Genomic DNA, 13,670 nt, shown 5'->3' on the forward strand with positions numbered 1-13,670 from the left:
CCTCTTGTCACACTGTAGGTCTTGTGCTTGTTGGACAGGAAGTAGTGAAATGAGGCTTTGACCATGTCACAGGACCCTGCTCTGCTATACTGCTACTTGACATGCACAACACGCAAAATATACAGTGTTTTTGTCTGTGGGTGGATATTAGTCACAGACTGAACTGCATGCTCAGAATATGTAACTGGATGATGCGTCTGTGTGTGTGTGTGTGTGTGTGTGTGTGTGTGTGTGTGTGTGTGTGTGTGTGTGTGTGTGTGTGTGTGTGTGTGTGTGTGTGTGTGTGTGTGTGTGTGTGTGCGTGTGTGTGTGTGTTTGTTAGGCTCTGCCATTCTCAGATCTAGAGTGTAAAAATGAAGTCAGTTTCTCTGTACCGGCCTCTTTAACATTAGGAGGCTGAAGGAGCGTATTGTTCTATTCATAGGGCTCTTTATGAAACCAGTCCAGCCGAGAGAGGGAGACTCAGAGATAGGACATCGAATTCATATGTCACATCCACAGGAAACTTGTAATGAGCATTATGCAAGCACCGAGGCAAACTGGAACAAATTAATATTATGACTGGGGCCCCGTCATAGACATCAGGCGTAAATATGTTTGAAAGCATCACAAGGCAAAGTAAGGAATTAAATAAGATGAATTAAAGCAGAGAAACTAGGGCACTGTCATAGGGATAGAAACCTCATAAGATATAATAATACACACAAAGAAGCGCACACACCCTATGCTGCTTTGCCTCACCTGTCTGACACACTCTCAATTGAGGGCACAGACTTGGGGCTAATTATTGACCAGAGCATTAGCACTCAGATAGTGACAGGGCAAGAATGTGAAAGAATGTTGTCAAAATAAATAGCATTCAAGCCCAAGTATGTTGTAAGTATGTTTTAATGTTTTGTGATAAACCATGAGCTAAGAAATGAACCACCTGTCTTGACAGCTTACCTCGAAGCCGTGCTTCTCCGACGGCACCCACACCAGCCTCTTAGCTGCCCAGTCGGCCTGGCTGGAGGCGGGGAACGCGGAGGAGCCTGAGGTGGGCGATCCTGGCCCCACGCCCGATGACAGGAAGCGGGTGACATCGTTAACGCCACCCCCCGTTGGCTTTGACATGGTACTACTGGCACTGGGAGAGGAAAGTACAGGAGACAAAAAATGGGGGGGGGACAACAAAAAGTGAGTCAAATGTTGCCACAGACCTACTGACTTGCGAGAGGCCTAAAACCACAAAACTGTTGGGACTGTGATTCTGTGTCAAGACATCTCACACACACACACACACACACACACACACACACACACACACACACACACACACACACACACACACACACACACACACACACACACACACACACACACACACACACACACACACACACACACACACACTTCATGTGCGCCCACCCACCCATACAGGAAGAGCAGTAGTAGCACGCAAGGAGCATGCAGGCCATATCCAGCCTGGGATGGCCTAATTGTAAAACGCAGCAAATCAAGGAGAAGACAGGAATGGAAAAAATACAGAGACTGCCGGGCGGAGGGATGGAGGAAAAGCGAGACCCATCAATCGACTGAGTAAACTGACATGACAGTGAGGGTGGGGTGGGGGGGATGGGGAGGTTGGGATAGTGGTGAGAAGAGAGGATCAAAATGAACTGAATCTACTGTTCGCTGAAATAAAAAATAAAAAATAAAAAATGAAGCATCCTTCTTCTCCAGACTGCTGGGCTCAGCAGAGATACAACTGCAGAGACGCCCTCAGAGAGGACTAACGGACACAGTGGAGCCAAAGTGCTGATTCGCCTTAGGGGCCGGTGTCCTGTGAAAGACGAGGTGACAGTCGCTAAAAGTGGTTACTACTCTGAGACATGAGGGCAAACTACAGTCAGACCGACTGCAGCGCTACAACAGGATGTTTCTAAAATGGCTCTGACAACTAAGAAATAATGTGCAGCAGTGATTCTGTGAGAAAAGTTGTCTTGGTGATAAGAGGAGGAGATCTCGTGACTTTAAAACTTTACACTGAGGCCAGTGGGAATGACACAGTTTCAGGGGATGTAGCTGCTGCTTCCAGGACAGTTCACACGGATCATCTAAAGGATCATGTCACAAACATAGAGCAATTATTTCGATCGATTATTCGCTGAAGTAATCTGAAAAATTCACTGGTTCCAGCTTCTTAAGTGTGAATATTTTATGCTGTCTGTTAGTCTCTTATGACCCTAAATGGGAGTATTTTGGGGGTTTCTATAAATTGGAAATATGGATCATACAAATAATCACTGGTGGGAGCCCCAAAGATCTTATTTTCCTTTTGAAAACAGAAAATAAAAACATTATTTATACATTCAGCTACAGCAACATACTTATTAAATATAGGAAAGTGCAAAATAATGCTGAATCTATGAAATCTGATGGTCTGAATTTCATGTGGCTAAATGATGAGTTAGCTGGTTAAAGTGTTTGACTCCAAATTAATTATAAGATCATAATGATTATAAAAAATTAGGCTTTATGAAGGAATTAGCTGACACAAATTATTCTTAAATAGGTACAGGGAATGGAACAAGCTTTTATGGCTTCAAATAATGATTATTTTCAGTATCAATTTCATTCTTGATTACTCAATCAGCTGTTAAGTCTTTAAGATGTTAGAAAAATGCCAACTAGTGTCTCCCAAAGCCCAGAATGCAATTTAAGATATTTGTTTTCTCTTGATCACAAGTCTAAAACCAAAAGATATCCAGCTTCTTATCAATGGAGGAGCCAGAAAATATTCATGTTTTAAAAGCTGGAATCAGAATATTCTAGCTTATTTTGGTTGTTAAAAGACTCACTAATGAAAGGATTATAAAAAAAAAAAATAGTTGGTGATTAATTTTCTGCCAATCAACTAAGAAACTGCTGCTCTACAAGCTTGAGTTTGAACGACTGTCAACTTTGATCAGACAGGAAGGCTGTTGTGCCAGTGAGTGTGTCACTTATTATGCATCACCGTGCCTCGACAGGTATGTCATTTGGCCTGATTCCTGCTATGCATTTACATTTTTTTCCACTTCGTCTGTTCGTCTGTCCCCAACCATACCTGTTACTCTGATATCGCTCTGGGTGTGGAGTAAACACACTGACAAAAGACTCGCCACCACCCAACCAGTTAGCATGGAAAATATGTAATCCCTCAATGGCATAAAACAGCTGTGCATCTGTTATTAAAGGCTGCTCTTATGCTATATTTTTGTTCACGAAGACCGTTAAAAGACCAAAATTGAGTCATAAATATATCATTTTTGGTTAGTAATTTTCTCAAACAGCTGCATACTGTAAATTCTTTTAACAAACAGGAGCAAATAGATGAATTGTCTGGGACTATTTTTGGTTGTACAATAGTGAGTACCAACCTCACCACAACAGGGGTGTGTGGGTTGTGGGAATAACATACAGCTACCACATTTGTGGTGAATGGTGTGGCTGACTGAGATGCATTTATTAGTTTAAGCTAATAATTGTTAATAATTAATAAAGAAAGAACACTGCCAGCCTCTGTAGAAGAAACATGTTAAGACATAGTAATGAAACTGAACAACTGACAACATAAAAGCTATATTTCCAAAAGGAGCATATGACATGATTGGTACTTTTTTGTTTTGTTTTCATTCAGCTCAATACTATTACTAAATCAGCTTTGATTAAAAAAAAAAGAAAAAAAGAAGAGGTCTTTGCATAACAACTGTATAATGCTTCTGAATCCTATGGATGTCAGTGATTCCCCTAAAGCAAAGTCTTCACACACACGTATGCAGAGAGACCTCAGGTTGTCGCAGTACAGCCTGGACAAACCAGCAAACTCGTCCTGCAGCAGCTGGAGTGGCCACAACCTGACTGATCTCCTCCATAGCAACACCCTGAACACGAGCAGCAGCAGCCCACAGACAATAAATACCTCCTGAGTTTGGACTGAGGTCATCCACTGCGGGGCTCCTGGCTGTGTGCGCGCATTTAGCTATGCGTGTGTGTGTGTGTGTGTAATTAATGTGTGGGTGCCTAGGCGCGCGTGATTGTGCGCGTGTTAAACGGGTGTGTGTGTGTGTGGGGGGGGGGAGGCAGCTGGAAACGCCTTTTCTTCAGCTTTGATGCAAAGTGAGCATCGGGGATGATAGTGTGGCATCACAAGAGGACGGTGAGGAGAGGTGACATTATTAAACCACCGGCTGTGATGATGACAGTGCGGCTGCAGAGCTCTACAGCTGCGGCGTGACCCCCATAAATGAACCTGCGTTTTTAAAGCTGTGGCTCCATCAGCCCAAAACCTGACGAGGACAACCACACCTTCAACATAAGACATGAACAATCACACGGGCCCCAGCCTTTTAATTGACTTGGTGAACCGCAAGCCTGTGGCAGCCACACACACACACACACAAAAAAAACAGCCATTTTCAAAGTGTTAACGCTATTACTATTATTATTACACAAAGATCACACACTGTAGGCCTGTAGCTTATAATTATATAGGTCAAAATCGTTTATAATGAGGCTGTTTTCTTCGGCCAGACTTCAGGTCATTTCGATGAAAGCCTCTCTTCGAAGGCGTACAAAGATCAAATGAACGCCTTCAGTCCCACTAATGTTTCATATTTAGGCGTTAAGCCACCGTATCTGGACGAACCGAGCCGTGTTAGCCAGCTCCACCGAAATATGATACGTTCAGTATATTACACCGGCTATTTACGAGTTGGATTAGAGGAAAGGCAATTAAATGTCTTACCTTCAGGTTCCGCTCTGAGTTGTGGATAAGGCTGTGGTGTGAGGAGAACCGGGCTGAGGCTGTTTCTCGGGTGTTTTCCTGCCTGATAGGTGTGTAGCCTACCGCATATGCGGCTTTTCTCGTTGCATTGCTCCCTCAGTGGAGCCGCACACACTTCTCGGTGAGAATAAAACAAGAGAGCAGTGAGGGCACGGCGGCAGCTTCAGCCCCGGAGAAGCACTTCCTGCTCGCAGACCAACCGGCTCCGACCAGACGGGTTTTACTCCGGCTTCAGAGAGAAACGACTCCAATCACAATCTAAAACCGAGCCGCGGACCCGCCTCGTGAATACGACGGTAAATTTTCCGCCCCAAAGCGGGCATAAAACGTTAGCGGTGACGAATCACTTTAACGGCAGCGGAGACATCTCCGCCATTGACCAATGCCAACAGGCGGAAGGCGGGGCTAATAGTGATCGACGTTTCAAACAGCCAATTGCAGCGTTGTGGCAGGTGCCGTGCGGCAGCCTCGCGCTGGAGAAGGGAGATTTGCGCGCCCTTTGTTTACCACCTAATGGCCCGAGTGTCCGCAGACACTGATCTGGGATCGGATTTGTTTGATTCTACCTTCAAATTGAACCGACAGTTTGCTTGGAAGGATCTGACTCCAGGCGCGTGATTCAGATCAGGCCAGAAAATCCGACTGAGCCCGAGTACCCGAGGTACCACAGGGTTCCGGGGCCTGTTGGTAGATGGTTGCACCGAGGGAGGCACAGCGACATTTGTTGAAATGTTAATTTAACCTGTAAAAATATTCTGTTTAAAAATATATTTGTTCTCGCGCTAAATGTGCGACAATCTTAAATGAATATGTGATGATGCAGCCCCGTAAAAAGCTGATTATACGTTATGAATTTTTTTTTAATGGGCAAAACAACTATTTAGCACTGAGCAGCGTGTCAAATCAGTTTACAAAACTTGTATATAATTCTAATACAGGTAAACTGTTTTACATATTTTACAACACAATAGATTTTTATTATTATTATTTACAGCTCCTTACAAGCCTAAAAAAAACCCAAAAAAACAACTTCTGGAATACCCCAAGAGGAATAAGATATGCAAATAACTATTTATGTTACTCCCTGTATTTTTTTCCCCCTCTACCATATGAAGTGTAAAAAAAAAAAATCTACAAAGGGTGTTTAATTCTTTTATCAGCATTAGTTCTCCACAATAAGATATTTTGACACAATAAAAAGTAAACAAATTTGTTATACTGTAGTTTATTAGTTTAACTCCCAAAGTTGTGGATATTTATAGTTTTATTTACATCAGAATGTTTTAACATTCAATAAGTTTTCTCGTAAAGATAAAAAAACAAAAAATGTTCAGACTATTCTGTAACAGACAGGGAAATCAGAGAAAATGTTCAAAAATGCATGAATCTACAGGCTTGCCATGTGAACTACGAGGAGCGCTACAAGGAGAATAAATAAAGAAGCAACCAATGATTGTAGTTGAATCCCTGTTTTATTTGCTCTACAACAAAGTTTTGTCTCATTTGGAAGTGCTCTGTGCCTGAGGCAGCTCTGAAATTACATATCAAGAGCAGAGATGTTTCACTTTTTTTTTTTCAGAAAAATAACCTACGCATGTTAGTTACAGCTTTTATTAGTTTCATCTTTTTCATTTAAAAAAATAGGTAGTATTACAGTATAACATGTATTTTACACTATGTATAAAATGTACTGTACTGTGAGTAGTGAATCCTAAGCAAACAGTGGAATGACCAAACAATCCATCTGCCTTTTCTTTCTGGGGTGTTTAAAAAGCGCTATCATTGCTAAAGTGATGGTGCTGTAAGTTCAAGTTACATTTCATGGAAGTGGAGGCAGGGTAAACATGACATGACCCAACGTGCAGCCTATAAATAGAACATGGTAGCCATAACAGAGACGTGGAAGGGAAAACACAAACATAGAACAGCATTAACAATAATTGTAACAGATAATATGTTATCAGTCAATACCTCTGCATCATCTGAGGTTACACAGGTGAAACTCTGCGACTGATGCACTGAGGTTAACCTGTGCTGACCCTGTGACATTACTGTGCCGTTGCAGTTGCTTCATCAGTGATATTAGTCTCCACATTTTACTTTAGTGGAAAGTACAAAGAACAAAGAACAAGTTCCCAGGTTGTGCTTCAGATGGGCTGATTATTGCTCAACACTTAATAACATGTTGCACTCCTCACACTGATTTGCATTTCCACATATTCTATGATCAAACACTTCAATACTCAGGTGGCATAATTTACTAGTTTAAAATAAACAAAACCATTCCAAGTGCTTTGTAATATAACTGCAAAGTAAAACTATTTGTCTACAATATTATACAACTAAAAGCTCCTTTATGTCATCAGTGTGCATTCATAGTGAGACTACTGAGGAAATTCATATTCATTATTTGCAGAGATGTTTTGTCTACTTAGAACATACCGCAAACGTAAAAGTGATCCAAAAAAAAAGTCTTGCATAAAAAACATTATGCAAATACACACAATAAAAAATACACTTTAAGCACATTTTATACATGAAATAAACTGCTGCAGATGAAGGGCCAGTTGCAAAATCTCTTATGAAGGCACCACCTGCTACTGTACACTGTTCTCATACTTTGTGAAAGAAGCCTGCTGCAATACAATTACATTTGAAGGGGGTTCGATGGTTTTATAAGCAGAAACAAATACAATAATTTTCTGAGAATATGGGATAGTTTCCAGTTAAATCCTCATCCACTTGTGCAGAAGCAGCAACCCACCCCATCATCAACATTATCATAATATCTCACTTGTGTTCCAGTGATGTTGGAGGGTGGGTCTTTGATACATTTATAGATCAACAAGAGAAACTGCTTTTGCCTTGGATTTAGTCCACACCATCAAGGGTTATCCAAGTGCCAAGACACTTAAAAGATTATATTGTTCATTACTAAGTACTAGAGTCCGAAAGTAACACAGCAAAAACAATAGCGGGTTTGCTTTCGGTGGCATAAAACATGAGAGGATATTGTAGATAGTAGTGCAAGAAAGAATGCATAGTAATTAACAGATCTGGACACAGCCAACATAATCTGTCCTGCTGTATCACCGCTGTGGTTTGAGACCTACAACGCTCCCTCTGAAAACATGGCATACCACTCTAATGTTACATTAAACAAAGCAAATGTTACAATCAGAGAACATTTTTTGCATGACACATTAGAAAAAAGCCAAAAAAACAAGCAACATAAGATACATTACATGGGAAGAAACAGTTCAAAACCACTGCTAGTTTTCAGCCGTTTCTCCATGTCACTGTTGCTCTGCTTTGGCTCTACAAGTAGCCTGGTGTAATACTCAACAACATTCTTAACAGCCCCCCCCCTCCCATGTCAAAGTATCACAAAAGGTGCAGTATCCATACTTACCATGAAACAAATAAATACAAATTAAAGTGATAAGTCAGCATTGTAGTGGAAATACATTCCTGAGTAGCAATGACACTACCATTCACTGCATATAGAAACCACCTCACATTGAGGTCAAACATTTCTCCAGAGCACACAAATGTGTGTGTGTGTGTGTGTGTGTGTGTGTGTGTGTGTGTGTGTGTGTGTGTGTGTGTGTGTGTGTGAGGGAGGGAGGAGGGGGGCAATTGCAGGTTGTAGCCACCATGGGGTGCTGTTGCATATCCTGCCATTCAGGCATTAGGGCCAGATGAATGCGCTGTGGTAGTGATGGGCCAGGTGTGAGACTTGGCAGAGAAGTTGCCAACAATTCTGACAGATTGCCAGGACCAATCAGACAACTCGGTCTGTGTAGAAACCCAACACCCCGGAAGACTGATCCCCAACCTCCTACCGTTTCTCTCTCTGTCAATTTCCTTCCGCCCTTCCTAAATTTATACTTTAAAAAAATGCTATCCATTTGACTTTCTCCTACTCATTTTCTTTATTATCTAATCGCTGTAAACAGTGTCCCTTCCTATCATTTACCCTGCACCGGCAAATTCATGGCTCTATCTATTTTTTTTTTTTTAAATCCCGTCTCCCCTGCTCTGCCCATGTCTACCTGTCGAACCTTCACTTCTTTCGGTTCTTCCACTAAAGCTCCCAGTCAACTTACTTCCTGTGTTTTTCCCTTTAAGGCCTCCTATCCAACAGGTTCAGTTGTAGTGGAGATGTTCTGCCAAAGACAACCTTTGGGTCGGTAGGGAGGGACACTCAGGGTCTTGATCTGGCTCATCATGAGGAGAGATGAGTTTTAAAGCAACTTCGTTCTCATAACAGAATGACGAGCGTGAGCTGTGGATGTAGTTCTGCTCAGCTAGCTCTTTAGCACTGCATGACGGGGTGTTTGGGATTTCATATGTCCGATGGAAAAACGAGTAGTCCACCTGGGGAAAGGGCAGAACAATAATTTTTAGTTGATTGCTAACAGGCTCAGAATGACAGTGTTAACACGCTATCAATGTTTACTGCCTTATAGTTTAGCGTGTTAGCATGCTAACATTCGCAAAGCACAATTGTTGTTGAAAGTCATTAGTTTTGCACACGCTTGATCATAAACAAATGTTCTGTACATATCAAAGTTTTTATGTGTTGGGTCATGTGACCATTGTCTGTCTGGGAACTGTAAATGTCTGTACAAAAGTTGTGGCAATTCTTGCAGTGTATATCAAGATTAGATATGTAAAAATGATGACAAAATAAAAAGTCAAGAAATCCCCACATTCATTAGGATTTAGACTATGGGGACTATGTACAAAATTTAAGGGCAATCCGTCAAACAGTTGAGATATTCTACTTTGGCTCAGGGACTGGCATTGTCATCCATAGACCTACACCTTCGTGTGGCTAAAATCACGATATAGACCTCTCTCCGTCTATAGGGCTGGGTATCTTTCAAAAATGTTCAATACCGGTACTTAAACCTTGACATCTATACCAGTTCCTGAATTATGTCCTTTCTAAAGCCATTTAAAAAAAAAAAAAACATTTTAAGGAAAAGAAAATTGCAATACACATTACGGTACAAGTTATTGCTAGATGCTACAATTCACCGATGTTCCAATAAAAACTTCCCATGCTATCAGACAGTGCCATGAGAGTCCGGTACCCAGCCCTACCCAACTAAAGTGAAGTGGTGAATACCACTATACTTTGAACATAAAATGAAGGCAATTATTGATATCCTTTTCTGCATGTGTCTTTATTTCTCCTTTCTGACCTGGTAGCAGTCTTTTCTCTCAAAGAGTACTGGTTCAAAGCGGTGTCCCCAGAGGATTTCCGAAGCCAAATAAGAGCTACGGCACTGTGTGGTCATGGCTGTGGCTTCTACCATGCCCTCAAGTATGACGACCACCTCCAACTCAGAGTCATTCTCCAGGGTTTTTTGGTCCATCTCGAAGAAAGGTGACTCGTCATTGATTTCATGGACAATTGTCACAGGTGAGACCAAAAAGATGCGGTCGGTGCCGGTGTCAAAACCCACGTTGATGTCCATGTTGTCCAGCGGAAGGAACTCTCCTTCTGGCGTCACCCTTGACTGAGAGCAGGTTGGGAACACAGTAAAATAAAGTCAGTATCAAGTGCATAAAAATGTCCACATTAGATGTTTCAATTGATTCTCACATCTCGTACAATATTAAATGGAGACAATATGAAACAAACTAAAGTCAGCAGCGGGTGGGACATGATCAAGTAATGAAATTACATTATAATCTGGCTTTAACACACAATAGAATAGAAAAGTTTATTTGTCACCTACAAGGTCATATTGTATATGAAAGGTTAAAACGCATTTGACACCAAAAGATAATCTGAGAAGCGCATTATGAATTTAATTTCCTATCCTGACCCAAAAGCTTTGTATTTGGTCATCATATTCAGGTGAATTTCACTATGCAGGTCTTTAGTCACACCACCAATGCATAGGCTTAATCACTCACCCTTTCTATGGAACAATATCCAGTCCCAACTATTTAGAACTGTATTTCTTTGATCCTCGCAAACTTAATCCCATCTGCTCTGTTTGGACTTTGATATGTTCATGCTATCAAAAGAGATCAAATTGTCTATGCTGTAGCCTCAATGCTCCAAAGATTTTGACCCTCTGGAAAATCTGGAGGGGACACACATATTTTTGCAATGATGACAAAACACTCCCAAAAAAGTAAACGAGTTTAAAACAAGGGCTGTTTGACCACGTGAGGTCAAATAGTAGGGTAAGTATCAGTATACACAGAGAACAATCACCAAACCCACCTAGAGACAGTATACAAGGGTAAATGAGATGACGAAGGACAATGGTCCTCAGTTAGAGAATTGTAGGCAAGTTAATCCATGGTAAATCTTCCTAACCCCTGAGGGAAAATAAAACAAGCTCTCATTAACTATGGTCCAGAGAATACTGGCCAGATGGTCTCAGTGCTCTCTCTCTCTGTCTCTCTCTCTCTACTGCAACCTTCCCCCCCCCCATCACTCTCTCACAGTAGAAACCTGTGTTAGTTGGACCATTTTATATCTTTCCGTCTCCCTTTACAATCACCAAATCACTTCGTTTGACCTTTTTTTTTGGAAGACTTGTTTTATTTTATCACTGCCATATGTCTTTGTTTTTGCATCATGGTCATTATTTATCTTCCCTCCACTTACCTTCAGTAGTTGTGCTCTGACATGTGCCTCTACCAGGTGGCTCTTGCGAAGGTTTCCGACCCTCCACATCATGCAGAGTTTTCCGTCCCTCAGCGCCACCACAGCTGTGTCCGAGAACAACAGTGTCTCGTTGCGCTTCTTGGGCTTGGCAATCTTTGCCATGACTGCCCCGATGATGAAGGCGTCAATAATGCAGCCCACAATGCACTGCAAAATGACCGCCATCACCGCCAGGGGACATTCTTCGGTCACACTTCTGAATCCGTAACCGATGGATGTCTGTGTCTCCAGAGAGAACAGAAAGGCCGCCATGAAGCTGTTCACCTGCAGGAAGCACGGCTCGTCAACCACTGCCTCTCTATCAGGCTCTCCTCCAGAGCCGGCTTCTCCTGATCCTGGAGAGGGACCCGAGCTGGGGGCAAGCCGAATGGAGAAGTCCCCATGCGCGCAGGCAATGAGCCAGAAGGCAAATCCAAAGAGCAGCCAGGAGAGAAGAAAGGAGAGGGTGAAGATGACCAGCATCCAGCGCCAACGGATGTCCACACAGGTGGTGAAGAGGTCACTGAGATACCGCTGGCCCCTCTCGCTCATGTTGACGAAGGTGACGTTGCAGCGTCCGTCCTTGCCCACAAAGCGGTGTCGGGGCCGGCGGCTTGAGCGCCTGCCATGCCGACGGCTGGTAGTGGAAGGGGAAGAGAGTGAATCTCGGTCCGATGAAGAGCGGCCTTCCCTTCTCCCCCCTACACTACTGCCTCTTCCACTCCTTGGCCCTGAGCACATTCTTCCTGCTCGCACCCCGCCTTCTCCTCCGGCGTCTCCCCCAGCTGACTCTCTGATGGCACACTGCCTATGTGCATTGTTGGCGTTGCTCTGAAGAGGTAGAGCTTTGCCGTTGAGGGCATGGGTCGGGGAGGGGCTGGATGGGGTCCCTGACCCCGTTGGGCTCCCCCCTGCCCTAGCCGTATCCGCAGCACTCTGTGCCAGCCTCATGACCTCCTCCTCCTCTATTGGCCCATCCACCACAGCGCTGAAGCGACGTTTCACACGTGCCGCTCCCATCGTCTGCTATTACGTCTTTGAGTTTCTCAGTGTGCCTCAATTATTGGTGTGGTAATTAAGCACCTTAATGCAGTCAGTGAAGTTGTGTGTGGTGCTCACAACACAGTCTATCTTTTAATTTGTCTTAATAAAGAGAAAGTTTTAGATCCATATTGTCCAATGGTAACCAGAGGATGATACCCTCCAAGGCCATTGGTCAGTCACTCGTTTTAGTGTCCTTTCCACAACCTGTAATTCTGTTTCCCAGTGCAGTCTATCCTTTCAGAGATAGATCCCTCAGCAATGCCATCAAATCATACTCAATGAAGTAATCAAAACGAGCTGAGCTGAACATAGGGATGTCAAGAGTGGTCCAAGGAGTCTAAATGTGTGACCCCCAGTCTGCAAGAATTAATTTGACACAGAGTGGTAGGGTTGGATTGACCTCGACATACATCACCACAAAAACATGCGGGATTGGATCTGTTCAGTTCAAAACAATAAAAAGAAAGCCTGGAGGTCTTGATCTCAAGCAAGCATCATCAGGGGAATGGCGATGGAAATGTTTAGGGTAGACAGCTCACTACAGGGTACCTTTCATAATACTATGATGAGATGCAAATTAGGGATACAAGCCAGACAAAACCAAATTAATTTCAAATGAAACAATATGCATACATACATACATACATATACATATGCAGTCAAATAAGCAGAAAAAAAACATGCCAATTCTTACGATCAAAGGTCTTCTGAGTTTCACAACTCCTTGGTATGTGCATGAGGAAACAAAGAATACAATGCAATCAAATGCTTACTGCAATTATTTAGCCATAATTCAGTGCCAATATGTCCTGGGTACAGAATTGAATATAGTACACAAAAGTTAATAAGCGGATTCACATAAATATATTGTTTTGAGCTGATTTAAAATCTTCCTATAAGTTGCTGTTGTCTTGACAACTCAAGGAAATGTCACTTGTGCCCAACCAGAAGGGCCCAACTGAAAGAACCATGTTTTGTTTGCCATTTCCTGTCCAATCATGTCACTGCTTTAACAATCTCATATTTTCGTTCCAAGTGTCTGCATATCTGTTTGATAGCCATTGTCAATTTGTTGAAGACTTACTTTGTACTGTATAGACAATATTTACCCAAGCTACAGTGCAGTTAACAATCACCTGC

The 13,670-nt window shown here is 42.6% G+C and overlaps 2 protein-coding genes across 5 annotated transcripts in view; both read right to left on the reverse strand.

Annotated features, from left to right (window-relative positions):
• The window catches only part of myh14 (myosin, heavy chain 14, non-muscle), a 31,618-nt gene extending 26,695 nt beyond the window's left edge, over nt 1–4,923 (reverse strand). For 3 of the 4 annotated variants that reach the window (XM_069695789.1, XM_069695790.1, XM_069695788.1), the window contains exons 1-2: nt 4,769–4,922; nt 946–1,126 (exon numbers count right to left, since the gene is read on the reverse strand). In XM_069695789.1, coding sequence (XP_069551890.1) covers nt 946–1,113 — 168 coding nt within the window. In that variant the 5' untranslated portion in view covers nt 1,114–1,126; nt 4,769–4,922. Of the gene's footprint in view, nt 1–945; nt 1,127–4,768 lie in introns of all 4 variants that reach the window. The other variant, XM_069695791.1, reaches the window with a different exon arrangement.
• Nucleotides 4,924–8,956: 4,033 nt separating this feature from the next.
• kcnj14 (potassium inwardly rectifying channel subfamily J member 14) lies at nt 8,957–12,506 on the reverse strand. Its single transcript, XM_069695831.1, has 3 exons — nt 11,448–12,506; nt 10,021–10,338; nt 8,957–9,187 (listed from the first exon to the last, which is right to left on the reverse strand). The coding sequence occupies exons 1-3, from the start codon at nt 12,504–12,506 to the stop codon at nt 8,957–8,959; spliced, it is 1,608 nt and encodes a 535-aa protein (XP_069551932.1).
• Nucleotides 12,507–13,670: the final 1,164 nt, after the last annotated feature.

The sequence above is a fragment of the Brachyistius frenatus genome, unplaced genomic scaffold (genome assembly GCF_029030835.1).
Source record: "Brachyistius frenatus isolate BFR_SWC_R1_liver_20210118 unplaced genomic scaffold, ASM2903083v1 Contig_20, whole genome shotgun sequence".
NCBI classification, from domain to species: Eukaryota; Metazoa; Chordata; class Actinopteri; family Embiotocidae; genus Brachyistius; species Brachyistius frenatus.